Here is a 21,980-nt window from a genome sequence, read left to right as displayed (position 1 = left end):
CAACTGCTATCAGGGCTTATGACGCCGGATTGGACGAGGCTTTGTAGAGACTTAATATTCTGTTAATAAAGCACGGGCATGACGGAGATAAGAGCCGACATGTATATTCATCTACCAGTTTATTTTGATGATATCCAATTTGATGTGCATTATCCTTTAGGTTATTTTCATTCGTAATCGCATTTGACAACTTATTTTTGCAATAACATTCCTCTAAGCAACCACAGATTTAAATGTGCACTTGCATACAGAACTGTGGGCTAAGATAGGAAGCAGTGGATTAAAAATGTACCTGATGTATTTCTGTTTTGCAATGGCGTGCCAAAAAACAACAACTTTCCCAACTGTTTTGAGTATATAGAAGAGGACAAACTGTACTTCAAGAGGGGATTTCCTGCGCTCGTATTGCAGCCAACTTGATCATCTTGTCAAAATGATTGCATTTATGGGTGGTGTCCCCGCTTCTTTGTCCAGTTTGTCTCTCTAAACTAATAGCACATGTTCTGGGGAGGATAGTTGTTCCTCGTCCAAAGTGTTCCAAAGGATTGGAAGATGTAGATTTACGAGCACATTGTCAGTGATGACCATCAAAAAGCTGCTGATAATCTGGACAATATTTTACTGAATTATTATTGCAGTATTAGGTGACGCATTATCCATATCACAAGAGGCCACAACAGTTTTCAAAATCACTGTGGTCTTTGTTTTCTATATCCCCCGGAGTGCACGGTCTACCACCCACCACCACAGCCAGCAGTAATGGATGTAACAGTCTTTTCTAATTAGGCCCAGAGTTGCCGTTGTCCATCACTTTTCACCCCTCCCTTACCCACTTGTCTGCTTTGCACGGAGTCATTAAAACCAGTGGAAGCGCCGAGCTGACAGCGGCTGATAGCGAGCCGAGCCAAAGGGCAGGGCTGGACTTGTGCTATCACGCTCTGCATTCGCAGTTGCCTGTCGGAGGGCTGGGGGGGTCGTAGTTGGAGCACAGCTGTTTCCCCTTAACCGGACTGCGCTACGGCCCGCTATCTGCGTGTAATAGACTGTATGTATCATCTCCGAGTTCAGCCGTCAAGCTGATAAGTTCCACTCACTTTTCGCAGGTGATGATTTTCAAACTCTGTGAACCACATGAGTCCTGAAAACAAAAACAGGTGGCTTTACAGGTAGCTTCTTCATCCTCCGCAGCCCATCCTTTGATGCCACCGGGGAACTGGTTTGCAGCTTTAGGGACCCATCTCATTTTGAGCAACCAAGTTGGATCAGGAGTATCAAGCTCTGGCTCAATCAACAAAATGCTACTAAACAAGGTGTTTCCAGGACTGAAGCCAGTTCTGGCAGGCTGAAATGGGACAAAAGAACAAGAACCAGGACTGAACCAAATCTAAACTAGGCCCGAGATCAAATGAAGCCAAAATATCCGCCTAGTCACGTAGTTTTCCCCTTACACTCCTCTTTCCAGCTCAGGCTAATCTCGAAACATTAAGCCTCAAGTAATGTTCAATATTTCCTGTGTGCTTCCTGTTTGGCCTTGGCGCTGTTCTGCCCTATGGCGGATGATGTAAGAGGTTCATTAGACTTATTTAGCGTCCACTTGGCTTCAGTCCACTCTTAATGCCCTCTGCCCACGTTACATCATCTGTAAATAGCCCACAGTGGAGGACTTGCTCAATAGCTACACATTAACAAAACCGAAGCACATCATTTCTCGAAATAAGACCGTTCGTAAGGGATTCTTGCACGTGAGCATTGCCTGCAAGTGTTTTTTCATAGATTGACTTGGAAAATAGTTGACCTAGTGTGACATCAGCTGAAAGTTTAGCCATTCTATTCAACGTTAGTCTAAATAAAGTCGTCTATATCTCCATAGACTAGATCGATTATCATTGGATATGCTTCCCGGACACTTTATGAGTAAGAAAGCAGCCATATTGTCCAATATTTATTTGTCTGTGTTACGACGCTATAAAGTGGATAAACTGCGCCGTTCCCAAGCAGTATGGGTCATAATGGGCCGTGTTGGCAGCAGGCCTAGTTTTCGATGACTAGGTTTAATCTCTTTATATGTTTGCATTTGACGCTGCAGACTGGAAATATAAGCTGTACTTTGGAACTTCCTCTTTGTGGAAAAAATCAGTTTGATTTGCGGAAATAAAAATCCCCTTAGCCTATAATAGACACTGTCCTTTTACATAGACAGTTGTAGCAGGTCCTGTTTTCATTTTTTTTTTCTTATTTAAAGGTGCATTATGCAACTTTTGGAAGGTTTTCTTTGCTGACGGACCCTCTCGCCTGAAAACCTACAAAACAATTGATCCTGGAGCGTTGTAGAGACCACCGTGATCGAAAGTAAAGGCGCAATGCTGACCACTCGTACTGCCACTGGGTCACTACTCGGTCAAATACGCACAGATATCAACTTTTTTTTTTCCCCTTTCGGAATAACGTGAATAACATTTATCACGACAGGACTGCAAGTAGCCCTTTGTCAGCAGCGCCAGAAGTTCAAAAGGTTGGTCACCCCGCCAACACTTGCCACAACAGTTGCTCTATATAAAGTGCAACTGGACTCTAAGCGAGCGGCGACGACGGACCGGCCGCTCGAACAGTCGTCGTATTGTTCCGACTTATTGGACGTTCTAATGCCAGAGCGTGGGACACCGGCTCATTTCTGCGCGTTTGATTTTCAATTAACTGTCCGACAACGTAGCGGCCTGTTCTTAGACTTTATGTACTTTCCCGTAAACTCGTGACAATACCGCGGGCTGCTGCGCTCACGGAAAGAACTTGTTGATCAAAGTGGCGAGTTGAAGGGAAGTTTACGTCCTCCTCCTAACATAAAAATACTGTAGACATTACGATATTTCGCTTCACCAAAAATAAATGGCAAAAATGTCCCCTTGACCCATGTCTAGACAACAAACCGATTGCTTTGCATAAAACACAGCTACTTTAAATGCATGAAGCGGCAGTTGATATTTCGATACAAAACGCTGCAGTCTAAAAGTTTTTTCCGAAAGGTGAGACTTTTGATACTGCCGCTGTTCCAGAAAGCAATACAATATGGCCATTCAAAACTTAGATTTGCAGGAAAACGGGCTGTAACTCAATCCAGGTTTCTATCAGGTCAGACTATAACACAGGTATATTCCTGGACGCTTTATCTCAAACTTGATCTTTGAAAAACAATGACATGAAAAAAAGAAAATGCTTATGATTTTGATTTACATTTATATCAGACATTTATCGAACGTCGCCTTCTTTTTCCCCACATCGTGCCGTCCTACTCCTCGTAAATTGCCCCTGAGACGGTTGTCTGACTTACCCCCCTCCCTCACTTTCACCTTGAACAAATGCTGCCTGCTCCGGGCTGCTGAAATATTACCAGCTCACAGTTGCGCACACTGACAGCATTTTGCGGCGAGGGGAGGGGGGCACGTGTGTTTTTGGGAGGGGTCCCGCACACGCTTTTGTTCTTGTTCTGAAAGCCGAGAAGGAGGAATGTCTGCCTCCCAGCTGTCCTGCCTCTAGAGTAAAAAAAAAATAAAAAAAATACAGAAATAAGAGGGGGAGCAGATTTCGTTTCAGCTAGCATACTCCCATCTGCTCCGTTCTGGCTGTTTGGTTGCGTGGGCTTTTGACAATAGGAGGTGTCGAGGCCCCCTCCTGCCCTCCGCCACAATGGATTCGTATGCATATTAAAGCCCTCCAATGCTAAGTTGTTCTGTTGCGCCTTTCAGAGGCACGCTGCTAAAATCTGCCACACTGACCCGGCCCCTGTGTAGTGGCAGACAATGGGGTTTAATAGTGGAGCACGTGGCCTGCTAAAAACACATTCAGCCGAGAGACGGGAGTGGGTCAAAGGAGGATGTTTCCGTTTGTGGATGCTCCAAGGCCTCCCTCACCCCCCGGAGGCTCTTTTTGATGCAGCTGCTGGAAACGCGGCCCCTAAGTTTGTGGTTGATGCCCTGTTTGCAGTATGTGTTAGGTGTACGTTTTGTTTTCTGGTGATTGCCCAAAAAACAAAGCACAAAGTAGTTGGATGCATCCTTCAACTACTGCCTCAGGCCGACCTGTCAGGAGTAGTGTCAGCCACAGCGCAGCACCTGGGGACCTGTCTCCAGATTATGAGCAGGGATCTTGATCAGGATTTACTGCCGGAGGTTTTAGCCTTCTGTGCGTTAGGGCTGCACAACAGACTGTACGCAGCGGGTGGTCTTACAAACAGGGGAAGCTTGTGATATTTTCTATTCATTATAACAGACTTTCATACCTGTGTCAGTACTGTACCCTGCATTTTCACACACAGCCTTTTGTGAGCATAGATTTATTTAGACCAGGGATCTCCAACCAGCAGCCCTTTCTAAGTAGCTCTTCAAAGGCGTTCTATATACGCTTTATAAGTAGTATTTTGTTTCTGTGAAACCAGAGCACCAGGAAACTCTGCACAGAATGGCCCCACCTGGCTCGGGAATCAAACCTGGGAACTTTATACATGCTCCACTGTGCAAACCGCAAAACTAATCGCAATTGCAATACTTTCAAGAGGAATTGCAATTAAGTTCCCCCCCCCCCAAAAAAAATAATCATGCAGCGATACTAAAAACGCTGTTTTTCGGTGGTTATTCAAATTAGACATATTTGAAAATTCCAATGGCAGATTTTCAAAATGGACTTGTGATTTTGTCTCGTGAGCGGAGGCCATACTTCTGTCCTACTTCAAGTGTATACTGTTGGTGAACCGTTGATATATATTTGCTTGGCCTAAATCCCTTGTTCAAACACTTCATCTCCCTCTGCACTGCCTTCTTCATCTCCACCTCCTCCACACGCCGTCAGTTTTCTCATTTACCTCCCTCCACAGGGGACCCAAACAGCCATCTCTACAGGGAAGAACCATTCATGCTTCTAGGCCACGCTGTTTGTTCTGCATTCTCAGTTGCGCAGTGATACCAATACCTTTTGATATACTTCCCCCTCAATAACCTTTTGACTAGAGCAGGTTGATGTGTATACTGTAGAAATACTTCCTGAATCCACTGTATGAAAGCTGAAGTGAGCCTGCGTGCGTGACTCGTTTCTCTTTTGCGCTCACAGTAGAGAAATACTAAACCGGCGAGTATCGCTTACTCTTAGACTTCAAGCGTCCCAAGTTACGGGCCGCGTCACACGCCCGGGTCGCTTCACACCAAATGTCCCGAAAACTCAATCTGCCACGGCGCAAAGCCAGTTACGAAAGGAAACGCAATATTCAGCCGAGAGTATATGAACAAAACGTATCGCGTGACATTTAAAAATACGATTGGAGTTAGCGTTATGCACACAAGTCGCTTTGGGTTTCAATGTCGTAATGTGATCCAGATCAGGATTCCTACTTGTCACAGTACATTTTGGATCATGTATGTCATCATCAGAAGCCACAGAAGAAGTACTTTATATGCTTCGTAAAATATCTGGATTGGTTGTATGTATTTACAATTGTTAGAAGAAGTGAAATGGCCAGATGTGACCCTGAATAGCGCTATGGATTGGAACTGCTTTACCGAAGTTCACAACAATTCCAGGAACAAAAGATTAGACCAAACCAAATGAGGAAAATGTCACAGTGCACATTTAACATACTGCACTAATAATATATCTTTACAAAGACCGATTTCTTTGTTGTTTTCAGAGACCGGTGTCTACTCATCGATCACTAGTGCTGACGAAGCTTCTTGGAGAAGCGAAACTTCCAAAGTGCCTCTTCAAAGTAGAGAGGCTGGTTTTAAATCCTTTGTCTACAGTGGGAAACTCACGCACCACTAAGAGCTCACACTATTTGCATTCGATTGTGAATAATTGCATAGCTGTAATTTAAAACTCAAAATAATTTTTTTTCAGATATATTCAGACAATTAAATGAGCGTGAACAAAATTGAATTTGTTCTTCCAAAACATCACAGCTTTGTTTTAGTATGACAACAAAAAATAATACTAATAAAAATAAATCTTATTTATGTTGCACTTTACATTTCAAGGAAACCTCAGAGTGCTGCAACAGGTGGATAAAATCAGATTAAAACAAATGAACATTGGCAAAGTACAACAAAACAGTGAGAGAATCTTTAACAGACTCGAATAGGCCTTTTTAGATAAACATGAAAACAAACAAAAACACTGCTCAACAGAAATGATTTAAAGCGCATCCTCTGCCCCCAATCCCAGGGTTCGCTGCCTTTGACAACAGCTCAGTGAAAATCCCTTCAGATTAGGGCAAAAGTGTGACAAAATAACAAAAACATAACACGCTCATCCCTCTACTACAACAGCAGCGGATATTGGAACGTCGCCAGCGTTGTGACCAAAACATATTTACCAGGACGAAAGAGAGCATCATCATCCTCTTGGCCTCTGGCTTTAATCCCACCCCTGCCCCCCTTTTATCCACATTTGTTCACACTGTACCCACCCTCCTTTACGACCCATTGTTCTGGGAGCCTGCTCTCGAGCGCTCCCAGCTTGTCACCGCGGAGCATTGCGTTTTGCACGAATTGGAACCCACGTCTGTCCTTTTTTTTGCGTCCTTCCCCCGCTGGTCTCTGGCTCACGCCGGCATCGGTAACAGATGGAGAAAGAGATATTCGCAGCCGGGGCGTGCTCTTGGTGAACCAGGAGGGAGGATTTTTAACGCCCCCCCTTGACCTAAAGTCTCCTCCGGATCAGGTTTAGGAGCTTCAGGTTTGGGATTATAGGAGCTGTCCGGGCTAAGCGGATCGGACATTCATCTTTTTAAGAGGCATCTTCCTCCTCAAAGTCAAAACGCTTCTTGTCAAAAGAGTTCAAGAAGAGCTCGTAAATATTGACGACACTATCTCGAGCTTTATTGTTGTAAAGGTGTTTTCATGAGAAACAAAACTGGATTGTGAAGAAATATTGAACCTGATGAGTGACGAGGTCAATCACACCTCATATATTTGGAGAAAAACATTTAAAACATCGGAAGATTACGGAAGATTTTACCCGTCCCACATTTCACCTTAAGTTTGAGTTTTATTAATATCGTTTTGACTCATGTTAACTCTATGGACGGCGCTACCGAGCCGGCAAACATGCTGGATTATTGTGGAATATTTGATGATCATGAATGAACTAGGAGACCATTGAACTCTCCAGGTTCAATTCTTGGTCCGCAAAAGTCGATCAATGCCTTGGCTGAAGGAAAACATTCACCGTTGCATTGAGGTAAGCCGCTTGTTTTCTTGTTTTTGAACAAATCCCGAACATTGGGACAGCAGTTGTTTAGCTATGACTCACCCCGGTCTTCCAATGCCCAAAACAACAAGCTGCTGTCACTTTGGCAACGCTGATCATGTTCTCCACACTCCTTTTTACCACCACAATCCATTACGTGCTTCAGATTTGCTTCCCCATACCTGCACTCTCATGCATCGCAACACTAGTTTGTATTCTGTAACCATTAAACCAGGTTTCTGTTTGTACCTGCCCTACCCGCAGTATGGTATGTACTTTATCGACTGCTCCTGCCTTTGGTTGTTCCGTCTCTCTCACATCAATGGACTTGTCTCGACACGTCGCCTTTTGCCTGGAGCACGTCACGATACTCATGTTTTTGTCTACTTTATCCCCGTGTGCTTCTTTTTACCCCCTAAGACAATACAAAAACATGCTTAAAGACTCTGTAGAACATTCCAAATCACAAGATCGACAAATGAAGTGTGAAATGTTAGTCAGCCGGGCTTTATTATATTCTAACTTAGCCATGTTGCATATTCAATAGTTCATTAACATGTAGGAGAAGTCTTGCTAAACGGTGAAAACTTATTACTGCAAATGAAATGGCTTCTTGCATAAATTACATTTTAAAAGCGAGGATTGTGGCACTTATAGCCTCTTCACTTTAATTGGAAACTATGAGGAGGTAAAGTGGCCAGGCTGCTCCATTACTGTAATGTCAACAATAAATAGTTGGTAACTTGGGCAGCAGGTGCAACAAGCCACACTGGTCACACACGTGTTTTGTGTGGTTAACAGTGACCTGTTTTTAACCACATGCCGAGTTTTCAGGTGACAGGTGGTATGTTGGTGGTAAGGAGTGCACATGAATCGAGATCAAATTGAAATTGCCATCTAAGTCAAAGGAAATTGCGGTAGGACCTTTTTGCCGTATTGCTCACCCTGTACGGATAACTCGCATGAAACACAGGGTTTGTCTTTTTAAGATCTTCTCCAAATCAACAGACTCAGAAATCCAACCATGCACTGTAGGCTGGTCCAAAACCCCTTCATCACCCACCATTAACCCCCCACAAGAACCCCACGGACTTACTAACTCAGCCACCTCTTAAAGCCTGTGTTTATAACCAGTGGGCGGATCTTTGCCAGTTCTATTGTCCCTCCACTCTACTGCCACAATCGGTTCAAAAAGAGGAGCACGGTGAATGCTATAAACACTAATCTCCTTTTTTTCTCGGGATACTGAGTGGACCACAAAAGCCCATAATGGCAGACTGCGGCCTGGAGCTTTTTGTCCCAAACTGCCCCCTGTAGGCCTTCCTTTGTCCCCCGCCGCCTTGCACACGGGGGCCGTCAATTCATCACCTCCCCACCCACCCCCGGCCCCATTAGCATCCGCGCCTATTTAGAGGGTGTTTAGCTCCTCTCCAGGGCCGCGGTCAGGGTGTCCCGCTAATTGCGTTTCAACTCGAAAGGGTGTTTGCAGAAACGTGTGAAAGACAAAACAGCTGGAGAGACGGGGATCAGCTCACCCGTTCCGACCTGGCAGCAGCATGCTAAATGTGCTGTGAGTAATCCAAACAAGTTCTGCGACGCTGGCTTTATAGACCCAAAGTTTTCTAAGGCTCTGTGCAAGGAGCAACATGATGCTAACCTCCACGGCTAACGACTGCTTTTTGTTTAGATGGCCATGTCTTGTTGAAATAAATAAATATTTCTACGGTACGTGGCAGAAAACATGCAGCCGTTGGCTAATCACTTACATATTCAAAACTGGACAAGACAAGAGATGTAGGCAATTCATTCACTCACATAATGTCACAATTATAACAGCGAGACCCCGTTATTACATCGCAATGTCTTTCATAATGACATGGCTCGACTTTGTTACTTGTTAAGTCCTTTGAAAATAAGAGGAATACTGTCCCAAACACATGTAGCTGCAATTTTACTCAAACTGTTGCTCACTGCTTTCCCATTGTGTGTTATTTTTGTTTGTTCCATGTCTAGTTGACCGAAACGAAAGCTATTTGCATTCTGAACAACAAGTACGCACATTGAATTAATCCCCAGCCCTGAAGCCGCTCTAAAACAAGTCACAAGTTTCTCTTCCGCGTTGTTTACTGTCAGACGTTTAACTGCAGCGCGTCACGCCTCTCTGTGATCTCCCGCGCTGACAGATGTGATGCTAATAGAGCTTTGGCTTTGTTCCCAAATACATATGTGCTATTTTTAACTGGGCTATTTCTGACCGAACAACACCACATCTTCTCTTTGACCATTTCGACGGCTCTAGTCGCAATACATTCAAATATAGTGCACCATCCTTTATAGCTATTTACTTTGTGTTGTGTTTGGATTTAATCTCAGGCTGCCAGCTTTCTCTTCAGGGCTCAGAGCATCTTAGGTGCTACTGGTGGAAGAGGCCCTGTACACATTCTTTCAAGCGGCTTAGTGTTGTTTGTTTTCACTGATATGGAAAATGTGCTTTTTAATGAGGCTTGGGGCTTCATTATGAACGGTTTGATTTGGCTGTCACTTTGGTTGTTCCCTACATGCTGAAGTAATGGAAAGTTGATACAATAATGCTGTTAGATATTGCATGTTGGATTCACTTCATTCAATATCTTATAGCATTATGTTCTGGTTTTGTAGACGTTGACCCAAATTTTGCAAAACCATTTTGAGAGTGAGTAGCATTGAATGTAGTTCTCACTCATCAGGCTCAAAATGTTCTAATAGACTTCCTCCCTCACTTAGTACATTGTGATTCTACAGTCTATGGTCATGCGTCATCAAAAGTTAGTGTGAGGCAACAAATGACGACAGAGAAACTGCAATACTTGTAGACAGAGGTCAATAGTGGAAAAAATGGGAAGTGTTCACTTTCTGACCATCAGACTGTATGTTTGCCTTTTCCTGTATTTGTGTCATTAGTTTTTTTTCCCTTTTTGATTTCTGTTGCCTGAGCCAACTCGTTTACTTACTATTTATTACTATTTATTATTATTATTTACTATTTACGGTACAGGTGCTCTATATTTGCATAATATATTGCCTTATCTTCATTTGGTAAGGTCTAACAAGCTGAAATATAAAAAGAAAAACAAGTTTGAACATAGCATACTTCTGAAATAGCTCAACTGGCCTCCCGCTGGGACGTCTTCGTTTACACAGGTGTCCCAGTGTAACGTCAGATTTCTCCGCCTGCCCAGACTGTTATTGTTTACCGCTAGAGCTAAAATAAGCTTTTCCCATTCTTATTTCGACCTAAATACAAAGGGGCATCAAAGCTGATTTTAAGTCAAGGTCGGCACGGGCCGCCTCCGGACGCTCGTCACCCATTAGCTGGCTGTAAATGAGGCGCGCTGAAGATGCTGACAGCTTAATGAGCGCGGCATAATCAAGAGGAATTACATCTATATGGAGCTCCCGTGACATTTGAATCCTCCGCAGAGGGCTTCTCTTTTGTCGACTGGCCCGGGCTCGCTGTCATGTTGATACAGTGGGAGTCCCTCTGTGCAGCCTAGTTTTGAGTGAAGAATACCTGGGAGCTTTAATTATGTGCTCAACCTGTCGCCTGGACTGAGATACGCTGTGAAGAGTGGCCGGGCCCTGTGGCTGGTGCAGGTGCATGATGGATAACACAAACAAGTCCCCGTGATATCATTAAAGCAGCAGCTTTTCTCTCCAAATAAACATGCGCCAAATTCACCACCTGCCCTTGTGTCCATCTATTCAATGCTATAGCAATGTGTAGAAACAATTAGGATTCATTTCAATGATACAGAAAAGCAAGGAATGGAATGGGTTTTCCTGTTAAAATGTGGAAAGTACTGACTATAAATATACATTTTAATCAGGTCAAAGTTGTTTTCTCCTCCAATCCACATATTGTGATTTATTTGGCGACTCATTTTTTTATTTTGCTAGCCAATAGAAAATATATTTGTATCTCTAGCAAGTCGTATTTTTTATAGTACTCGGACCAAGGCTCCAATGAGGGTGACTTGAGCTCAAAAATCCTGACTTGGCTTCATCTCTATCTTCCAATCGTTCTTGAATTCCCTCCCATGTCTAACTCTGTCTCTCTTCTCTCCTGTGTGTGCAGGATGTGCACGGCCGCCCGGTGTTCAGCACGGAGACCTGTTGAACCAAACAGAGGCCAACCGCGGCTCCTTCCCTTCGGGCACCCTGCTCTCATACAGCTGCGAGCCCGGCTACACCCCTGAGGGGCCCGTGAGCATCATCTGCACCAGCCGAGGAACCTGGTCCCACCCGCCCCCACGCTGCCAGCGCAACGACGGTGAGGGGACGGGTGCAAACATGAACCGAGGTTTGAATGACAACCACACATTTCTCTTAGTTTCTGTTTTAAAAGTCCAAGAGGATGCTTTAATCAGGCTGTTTAAACTTTGTAGACGACTTATTCTACTGTATATTTGAAATGGTCCAACTCTTGAAAATGCTGTACCTTTAGTGCTTTAGATGCTTTTAAATGTAGTGATACAAAGCACCAGCAGAGGGTGCTAAACCCACTCCTTCTGCTGCAGTGTAGAAGTTCTATAATGCAAATGTACAAAACAATAGATAGCGGCAAACATGCTGATCTGCGCAGGACAAGATCAGTTTAACTTAATGTGCCTGGACTCTGGACCATATCTTGTGTTTCGAGCACAAGCTGTAGACTTAGCTTTGTTTGTTTGTTTTTGTATACTTTATTGTCCCCATAGGGAAATTCGTCCTCTGCATTTAACCCATCCTTCGATGCCGCTGGGGCAACCCGTAAGGAGCAGTGGTCGACGGCAGTGCCGCCCCCGGGGACCCATCTCAATGATGTAGAACAGGCTGATGGTCAGAATCACCTATTGCACATGTTTTTAGTGGTAGGGGAAACCAGAGTACCCGGAGGAAACCTACGCAGACACGGGGAGAACATGCAAACTCCACACAGAAAGGCCCCGTCCTGGTGGGAGTCGAACCCGGGACCTTCTAGCTGTGAAGCGGAGGCGCTAACCGCTGCGCTACCGTGCCGCCTTTGGCGCTGACAGGGGGCGCTGTGTGAAATCTTTAGCTTCCTGACACAGTCAGTGTGTTGTTTTGGACACGTTTCTGTCGCGCGGAGCCCAGCACTCTGAAAGTTTGTAGTTTGTCCTGTGAGAGTCTTAAGGCTGAATGAAGAACATGAGAGCGTAGAGGAGAGTGAGGAGAGGCTGCAAATGTGCGCATGCAAGGTGACAGCCTCATCTGGGCCAACATTGTTGTTGTGCCAGTTGGAAGATAGGGCCCCGTTACTCATTTTGTGTTTTTATCCGTGTGGCGTACATCGGGGTGCGGGCCGATTTTACATCATGTGGGGCCTTTAATAATGTATCGCTACTAGTAAAAAGCAATGAAAGTCAGTCAAACAATTGTTCCCAAACCATGACATTAAAAAGCATTAAATTCAATTGAATTCGTTTTTTTTTTGTATTTGCAAAAGTTGAACTGTGTAGAATTTCAGCCAAGTCTCTCCATTTAGATAGTCGGATAAGCGTCAACCAGCTTTTAAAAATAACTCCGCCAGTCTTCGTAGCCCTTGTCCCATAGAAACCAATTAGTCTTTAAGCTAACGACCCGTGCCATGTTTCCCTAAGCTTTCCCCTCATTCATAGAAAGCTGTAAAGTAAATTCAGTTGCACGCTATACATATTTTGCCCATTAATCAGATTGAGGCTGCAGTGCTTTTACAAATAATGGACTTCTACGATGCATTTTCCAAGACACTAATGTGCTAACAGTGATTTATGTAAACATTAGGATTAGAGATGTTTTTCCGGAGGATGTTATTTATAAAATTGCGTGCCTTAATGGTTGCATGAATGCATTTATTTTCCATTACAAACAAACACTGTTGTATGTCTTTGTCCAAGTCATCATAAACTACAGCCGACAGCAGCAGAACCCACTCTTAACTGACGCCCTTTCCATCTTCTTCTTTCTTTGCAGTGTGTCTGCCCCCCACCGAACCGGAGAACGGGGGCTACCGCTGCCACCCGTCGCCTTGTCACCGGCTCACCCACAAAACTGTCATCGAGTACTTCTGCGACGAGGGCTATGCGCTCAAGGGGGACTACAAGTTCCTCACCTGCCAAAACGGGGAGTGGGATGCACCCATGCAGGTCAGCTGTCGGCTCACGCAAGGTACGTCACCATCCAGTCAGGGTCAATCGTTATAATCAGCTATAGGAAAACTGCTTGCTTGTTTGTATAGCTCTCATGAAAATGTGTTTCCGCTGTGTTTGCAGATAAGGAGCCCGCCTCTCCTTTGGAGATCCCAGCTCTGTCCATTGTGGCGTCCACGGCCAGTTCGGTGGCACTTATCCTGCTTTTAGTTGTGCTTTTTGTCCTTGTACAGCCAAAGCTCAAGTCATTTCACCACAGCAGGTAAACCTTCATCATAATTCTAAGACTGGCTTGGCCTGAACTGTGTTGTAATTTTGGGCAAAAACCTGTGTTAGTTATGTAATATAGGCAGGCCAGCTATTTTTAACGTTCACCTAGCTTGGATTGTATTTCAGTCTTAAGAGAAATGAAATGGAGAATGAGCCACACCTTGAAAGTACAATAAAAGCAGGTCACCTTCTCTGATGAATGTTTCACCTGTGTCGGCTGAGCCACTGGTCATTACTTTACTTTTATGGCTTTATTCTCTGTGCCCCGGCTGTTTGGTTTCAGTGTAGGTCGCAGTAAAACAAAATGCAATAATGTTACCAGTAATTATAGAAAGTCACCTGACAGTCTCATGAGCTGGAACCGGTTCAGTCACGAGGAATAGTTCAGTGTTATACAAGTCACTCAGTGCTGCGGCTGATGAACCGTGTGGGGCTCAGTGGTGCTGGGCAGAGTGGACGTGGTGTAGGACTGTAGGTCTAACCTGCTGCTGTGTCTGTGCAGGAGGGAGCAGGGTGTGTCGGGCCAGGCGGGCTCCCTCATGGTGGAGGGGGTGCAGGTGGCACTGCCCTCATATGAAGAGGCGGTGTATGGGAACTCCTCTGAAGGAACTGCTTCTCCAGCCCCTCCCTCCACCGCTCCAGAGACACGAGTGCCCATCGTCCTGTCAGAGGGACTGCCTCAGGGCGCCACCGGGGGCGCTGCCCTCCACACAGACTTTGACTACTGCCTCCCCTCCACCTCCTCCTCCTCATACTCCCGGCACAGCCGTCATGCAGAGACGGTGCTGGTCCACCATGCCCCCTCCTCATCCTGGGCCAGAGAGCACCCCGGGGGTGCCTGTGCTGCCCCCATCCCACTGCGCAGAGACTCAGAGAGCAGCGACCAGCATAGTTTACTGTCTGTGACATCCACAGATGACTACTCTGATGGTAAGGTCTCTCCACAGTGACTCTGATGATGTGTTCTGGCTTGTACTGATGTGAGGGTTGTGTTGCAGATATTCCTTTGCTGAAGGAAGCATGAGCTGCTGTGAGCATCGGCAGCACCAGCGCTGACAGGACTGATCCTTCAGCAGCTACAGACTAAAGACTAAAGACTGGCACAGGCCCATCCCCCTGCAGCCTCCTGCCACTGCGCTTCATTCAGCATTCAGAGCCAACAGCCTGTACACACCTGCACCTCCTTCTCCTCCTCGCTGCCCCACACACAGGTGCAGCGCCACTGGACCAGAGTCAACCTATAGCTCTATGTACAGTGTAAAAGATTGTTCTTCTCCATTGTACCATAAAGGCTTTAAGGGAGCAGGCCATAGCATGGAGAGTACAGAGAGCGCTGTCCGCCCCCTCCTGTGTGGCGTTCACATCCAAACCGTCTTCCCGCTGTACTTGAAAACCTTTTGAGTGATGGCTCTTTGTGAATGCTGCATGTTTTCTTTTGGGTTATTATTTTTCTGTCAGAAACGCGGTGGCCCAGTCTGAGCGACGCATGAAGCCTCTTCTGTCTCTCTCGCTCCTCTGTCTCTGCCTGTACCAGCCTCTGTGTGAGGATCACTGGGACTGAAGCTGAACACTGGGTGTGGTGTGACTCATCTGAAGACATTTGTTTTTGATTCTGTTACCACCGCAGAGCTATTGGTTAAGTCATGGCGGGCTCCTCTGTCGTCCCCATTGGACATGCAGCACCTTTCTTTCAAACTAAAATGACCTTTGTTTTTCTCTTTTCTGTCTGTATTTATTGCTCGTTTGTGCGTCTGACATTTTTGAGTGTATGTGAAGAGTGTTTATCTTTTGTACGGCAGGAGAGGTCCAGTATGCCTTGCTACAAACATCATTCTGTTCCTTTCAAATCCAGGCTCTCAGCGTCCTTTGTATTTACACTGTAGGAAAAACACAATCCACCAAGAGCTAAAGCCATACTGCGTAACATTTCACTCCATTAACAGAATAAATGCAAACAATACAAAACATGTGTCTTCACTGTGAGCGGGCCCGGCTCCTCCTCAACATAAACTCATAACTTTGCTAAGAGCGGGACATCACCAGCTCGTCTCCAAGACAACCCGGAATGTTCCGCAGTGTGGCTTTAAACAAGACACTGAACAACATCCCGGTCTGGACAGGCGATGAATCCAACTACACCACGCGTGTATTACTCACTCCGCTGCGCATTAGCCTAGTCTGGCAAAGCTCTTGCCGGACTCTGTTCATCCACAGTTTGAAAACATTAGTGCATTAAAACTGCAGCTGGTTGCGGTTAAAGACGCCCCTCTCCCCGAACACCCCCGAGAAGAGAGAATCATAGTTCTTTTGATTTTAAGTTCCAGCTTTACGTGTTTAGCTGGCATGAAAAAAAAAAGTCTTTTCTTCTTTGTCAACAAGCTATATTTGATGTAAAAATTGAGATTGTTGCCTTAGACTTGTACATTGATTTTGTGTATACTCGGAAGCCTCCGCATCGGTTGCTGTTTTCCCAAAGGCCTTACTTTATTCTTTTATATTCTATGCATAAAACAGTCTTGCGTGTTTTTTTTTGTTTTTTTTGCTTTTTGCGGACTGAAAGGATGTCCAGCCCTCATAGCTCTCTGAACCTTTCTCTCCCAGTAACTTGGGCAATGATTATGATGATGATTTACCAGTTCCTTTGCTCCTCTTTCGCTGCAAGGCATTTTAAAAGTTAAAGAACAAAAAGGAGAAAGTAAAGGTGCGTTCGAAACACTGTTGTACGGTGTTGCTTCCGTGAGAACTGGCTTATAAGAAAACAACAGGGTTTTTGGTTCTTGGTTTCAGTGCTTTCACCTGGTATTCTCCTCTGTACATGGCAGTGGGTGTGAAGATAGTAATTTAATATTTGTACAAAGTTTAATTTAATTTTACAGTGTGTATATAACTTTCTAATTAAAGCTTTCTTTTGGATGTGAAAAACGACTCCTTTGTTACACTATTGATGTATTTGAAAATAGTAACAGATGCATGTGAAAGGGAAGTTTCTATTATAGGAACATCTTAATATATTACATTTAGCTATAATGTGTGATGATATTTTCAGGGAGTAAGTAGCGGTACAAGATAATAGGCCATTAAGGAAATTCAATGTAAGGGGTCCTTTGCCTCAAGTGATATGAACAATAATCTCTGAAATTACTGTTGTACTAGCCTTTATTTATAGCATTGGTTCTGAGATTTGTCCTGCGACCTCCAAACCAGCCACAATGGCAAACAACCCACTAATAGAATGATGCAATCGAAATAAAGAATCATTGTTATTTATGAGTGTCTTAATAACATTTCTCTTATTATATATTTAAATCATCTTGGGGTGACTTGGGGAACCCCTGACGTAGGCTAACCCGTCATAAGCTGCTGGGGGGTTTTGGTAACGCAGTCAAAACCAAAAACGTGTATCCTGATTATTAGACTAGCTTATTTCATTGCCAGTGTTTTTGTACCTGAGAAAACTACTGAAATCAAAAGGTCCTTCAGTGAAGGCCTGTCTGGTGCTAAATCCCATTTAAATTATATAATCTTAAAAGAAATGACTGTAAGCATAATACGCGTTCTTACAGCTACAAACTTGGATTGTGTTAAACCCCATTTCAAGACACAAGCACTATATGTGGCCATACCAATCCTCAAATGAACCTACGACCAGAATACAGTCAAAGAGGTCCATCGACCTGCCCTGTAGCCTTTGTTAGAGCTTTATTGGGCACAGATGTGGAGGTTGTGGGAGTAGGAGAGAGGCCTTTATGTTACTTTTCAAACTGGTTTTAGCCATAGGACCTGGCAACCCTAAGTGTGTGGCTCTTTCCGCTATCTAGAAATATTCCTTTACAACTGTTATCAGTAAAACCGTTAGAGTACTTGATGGTCATGGGACATAAGGGACCACAGGTGGAAATTAGCATCTTTGCTATAACCTGGTACAATGCATCTTTCCTCTTGGTCAATGTTAAATTGTGCACTGTCCCTGTCTAAATAAAAACCATACCATACCATACCATAAATAATGTTGTGATGATTCATGAATCATTTACACCCAAAAAGTACCTACCGGTACATACTTTTGATTCTATGTCTGAAATCCTCCTTGACTGTGCAATTTACAGTGTTTGCGCGACATCTGGCGGCTGAAAAAATACATTGCAATTCCCCCCCCCCCCAAAAAAGACTCTCGTGTCTTACGTCATCTTCGGAAAGCCTCTCGGCGAAACTCGGCTCTTTCCGTAACGCCCCGCCTCCTCCTTGATACTAAGCGGCTCCATTTTGTTGCATTCACTTCCCTACTCCCGCTATCGACAGTCGCAGCAAACCAAGGCAGCACAAATTCAAAGTACTGTTCCACTCTTTTAAGGTTAGTCAGTCTTCATTTGTTGTTGTTTATGCATCTGTGTGTGTCTTTGGCTAAAATGTTTTGGCGTTTGTGCGAGTAACGTTGCTGTAAGCTATGCCCCGGCCGACGTTACTACTACGACTAGGCCGCAGCACGTTTGGCTTGCGCCGATTTTCTGCGAATTGTTTGTTAAATACCTTTTTACGTGCGCACTAAATGAACCATGCTGTTTTGTTTTTAACCTTTGCAGACCCAATATGAGTGGATGTCGCATTTTCATCGGCCGACTGAGCCCGTCGGCCCGAGAGAAGGACGTGGAGAGGTTCTTCAAAGGGTACGGCCGCATCCGAGACATCGACCTGAAAAGAGGCTTCGGCTTTGTGGTATGGTTACAAACTACAGATTCACCATTTAGCAACTCCCAAGACTGCTGCTGTGAGCTGCTGCATGCATGTTCATATGGGATTTCAATCTGATACTAAATTATTTCAGGGCTATGATTTTTAAAGTCAGTCCAATACCATTAGGTTTTACTTTAATTAACATGCATTGAAATCAGGAGCTTTCCAAAGCCATAATCTCTGATTCTGCTTCAAGTTAAACAGAATAATAGAATGCAGTTCCAGTAAACAATAAACACATTGTAGTTTTAAATATGGGTAGAAATTCAGTTCAATAGTTCAATTCAATAAATTTCATTTAATAATAATCACTTTAGTCAAACTAATTGAATATTGACACCATTTCATGTGTGAGAGTTGTGGCTTTGAAAGTTTGATGAAAGCATGTATCTGTATTTTTTTTTTTTTTTTTTCAGGAGTTTGATGATCCCAGAGATGCTGAAGATGCTGTGTATGAGCTTGATGGCAAAGAACTCTGTAATGAAAGGTAAGTGCAATTTTGTGCTTGTGTAAAAAGAAAAATCAACAGCTTGCCAAAAATCCCCATTGTTTCCTTTTCAGGGTGACCATTGAGCACGCCCGTGTGCGTCTCCGTGGCGGCCGTGGCAGAGGCAGCAATGGAGGAGGAGGAGGAGGAGGCGGCGGCCGCTTCTCTGACCGCTATGGCCGCGGGTCCCAGAGCAGTAGAAGGTGAGCGCTCGAGAAGGTTCATGTCCCTGCACTGGTAGTAGCTCTCAGTTTGTCTCATCAGAAAGGGCTGACTGGATTCATTACAGTTGTGTGTGTGTTCTGAATGTCGTCCATTCTCTCTCGCAGTCGTAATCCTCCCCCGATGCGCACGGAGAACCGGCTAATTGTGGAGAACTTGTCGTCCCGCGTGAGCTGGCAGGTCAGTGTCGCCACTCGCTTTTCACGCAGAACTCAACTTTTGTCTTACACACACAAATGCACCAATGCTGTAAGCTTCAGCTAATTTACCAATCACTATTACCCTTACAAACTATGTTGAGCTTTACTTGTAAGACATCTTCACTTGAATCAGTTAAGTGACAAGTCAAAGCGATATAGAAGCAAAGATACTTTTATTCCAATTTGTCTTTTTTGTATTAAATTTTAACCAATTCTTCACCCCTTTATTTGCCAGCCTGACTGTTGTCGCTTATGGTGGAGTTAACCCCTTCTGGGTCCTTCTGTCTGGGTTGAGCCCGTTGCTGTCAGCCAGTGTGTCCTACTACTACTACTACTGCTACTAGTTGGCGGCCGCTGCTCAGTTTGCAACGCCCCCCCCCTGAACCAAAGCAAAGGGGGCGCGGTGATGAGAGAGGAAAAGCAGAGAGTTGGCAGAAGGCAGAGAGAGGCTCGATGATGATGCTGGTGGTGCTCGTGTTGGTTCGAGGGTTCGTTAATTCGGGGGTTCCATATCCGACCCCCCCTTCACCCCCCTTCCCCCCACATCAGAGAGAGAGCGAGCGAGCGAGAGGGAATAATCTGCCGTATTCTGCCGAGGTTAGCCTGCCGCGTGGCTTTCAAGGTAGTAGTCTCCTCTCTTCCACCCTGTTCACTCTCTTTGCCGAGGCAGGGTGCCCAGGTAACGGACGAGCCCTCTCCGAAGATCCGGGGCGCTCTTCTTTTTGTACCAAAACTTTGTTGCCCAAGTGGCCCCACTTACACTGCTATTCCAAAGCATAAATTACATCTGTGTAGATCCAATGCTAGAGTCTGAAAATCTCAAAGAATACATGTTAATCTACCAAAAAGCATTCTGATTTCATCTTTTTCTTTTTTTAAATTTTATGGCCTAATCTATTAACTTTGAGGTTTTTGGACTTGTAGTAAATTTGTAGTCACAGATTCCAACCCTTTTTCTGGTAAAAAAAAAAAAAATGCGAGTTGAATGTCATTATTTTGAAAGCTCACTGAGTTGTGTGTGTGTAGGACTTGAAAGATTACATGCGACAAGCCGGAGAGGTGACTTTTGCGGACGCACACCGGCCAAAGCTTAACGAAGGGTGAGAAGATGCTTTCATTTTATTGTACTCATAAATCCAAATGAGCTCCATTTTGGATAAAGGTCCACTCTAACGTCTTGTTCTTGTGGCTGCAGGGTGGTGGAGTTTGCCTCTTACAGCGATCTGAAAAATGCCCTTGAAAAGCTGTCTGGAAAGGAAATCAATGGCAGGAAAATCAAGCTCATTGAAGCAAACAAAGTAAAGAGGTGAGTTGTCACAAAGCGTTCAATGGTTAATGTGGTGCTAACGGATCAGTTTACTGGTTATGTGTTACACCGGGTCCTGTTTACATATGGATTGGCTGTGAATGGAAATGGGAGCAACATGTACAACATTTATGTGGGCTGATACAGACGGCATAAATGGTGACTTCCAATGAGGAAACAAACATCTCTTTCATCTATTACTCCACAACTACTTTAACAAATACTGAAATATGGATATATTTTGTACCAAGTGACGATACTAAGACATGGAAAGTTTAAATGTCACAAATTTGTCCATGTAACAGTGAATAACGTAAGCTTGAGTATTTCGCTTGTTGTGGACAATCTGCTGTGGGGAAACGTTCACGACGTAATGTGCTAAATACGCTCATAGTTCACAACATATTTTGTTAGGCCACGCCCCTTAGTACGACCCGCTGCCGTCTGTACGTATTATATAACACTGACACAGTCTGTCTGAACACGACAGTCCCATCCACTCTAGACTATGTTTGTGACGTCGTCTTGAATTTGTATTTGCAGGTCCAGAAGCCGCTCGCGGTCCGACAGCTCGTCACGCTCCCGCTCTCGCTCGCGGGGCAGGTCGGGGTCTCGCTCGCCTCACCGCTCCCGCACGCCGCACCGCTCCCGATCTCGCTCACCCCGAAGCCCCGCCCCCAAGGCCCGTTCACGTTCTCGATCACGCAGTCTGTCCCCTGCCCAACGAGGCTCCTCCCACTCACCCCCGCCCACTAAATCTAAGTCATCCTCCTCATCGTCCATCAACAAACGGCAGGCCAAGACCTCCAAGTCCAGCCCCCCTCCGTCCCCCCCACCCCCGGCCCAGAAAGCCTCCAGCAGGTCCCGCTCCCGATCACGGTCCAGGTCCAGATCCCGCTCCAGGTCTAGGTCTAGGTCTAGATCTCTGTCCACGGACAGTCAGCGCTAAAGGCGTCTGAAGCCTCATGTGGAGTCGTTGGAGCGGCAAAGTCCACGTCAACAAAAGCTGAGGGTTTCAGCTTTGTTGGGTTTCCTGTCTGGATTTTGCATGTTTTAGTTCAAACAAACACTGATGGATGACATTTTTATTGAAACCAGACTAAAGTTTTTGTCCCCTGCCCCAGATGCTCAAAATCTGTTGTGGCGAGACACTGCAAGTACAATACATAAAAAATTAAATATCATTTTGAAACTTCCTGTAGATTAGACATAAATGCAGGCATAAGCACGTGTTATATAGGTTAGTAATTTCATACACACTAATCTGCATGGTGTTTAGAGCTCAATACAAGAACCACTGTTGAGGGAAAATTCAAGCTAGACAGGAAATTATTTAGAGGGGCAATACAAAGATTGAGGATATTGAT

At 44.8% G+C, this 21,980-nt stretch overlaps 2 protein-coding genes across 3 annotated transcripts in view; both read left to right on the top strand.

Moving 5' to 3' along the window:
• Positions 1–15,664, top strand: part of susd6 (sushi domain containing 6) — a 32,335-nt gene extending 16,671 nt beyond the window's left edge. The window contains exons 3-7 of one of the 2 annotated variants that reach the window (XM_079572801.1): positions 11,345–11,539; positions 13,222–13,416; positions 13,521–13,659; positions 14,170–14,597; positions 14,666–15,664. In XM_079572801.1, the coding sequence (XP_079428927.1) occupies positions 11,345–11,539; positions 13,222–13,416; positions 13,521–13,659; positions 14,170–14,597; positions 14,666–14,691 (983 nt within the window). In that variant the 3' untranslated portion in view covers positions 14,692–15,664. Of the gene's footprint in view, positions 1–11,344; positions 11,570–13,221; positions 13,417–13,520; positions 13,660–14,169; positions 14,598–14,665 lie in introns of both variants that reach the window. The other variant, XM_079572800.1, reaches the window with a different exon arrangement.
• Positions 15,665–17,876: 2,212 nt separating this feature from the next.
• On the top strand, positions 17,877–21,889 carry srsf5b (serine and arginine rich splicing factor 5b). Its single transcript, XM_079572189.1, has 8 exons — positions 17,877–18,018; positions 18,248–18,380; positions 18,815–18,885; positions 18,960–19,088; positions 19,215–19,287; positions 20,334–20,407; positions 20,503–20,613; positions 21,157–21,889. Exons 2-8 carry the CDS (start codon positions 18,255–18,257, stop codon positions 21,560–21,562), a joined length of 990 nt encoding a protein of 329 aa, XP_079428315.1. The 5' UTR covers positions 17,877–18,018; positions 18,248–18,254; the 3' UTR covers positions 21,563–21,889.
• The last annotated feature ends 91 nt before the right edge of the window (positions 21,890–21,980 follow it).

This window comes from Gobius niger (genome assembly GCF_951799975.1).
Source record: "Gobius niger genome assembly, chromosome: 15".
NCBI lineage: Eukaryota > Metazoa > Chordata > Actinopteri > Gobiiformes > Gobiidae > Gobius > Gobius niger.
Note: the sequence above shows the minus strand (reverse complement) of the source record. Positions and strands in the feature narration are given on the sequence as shown.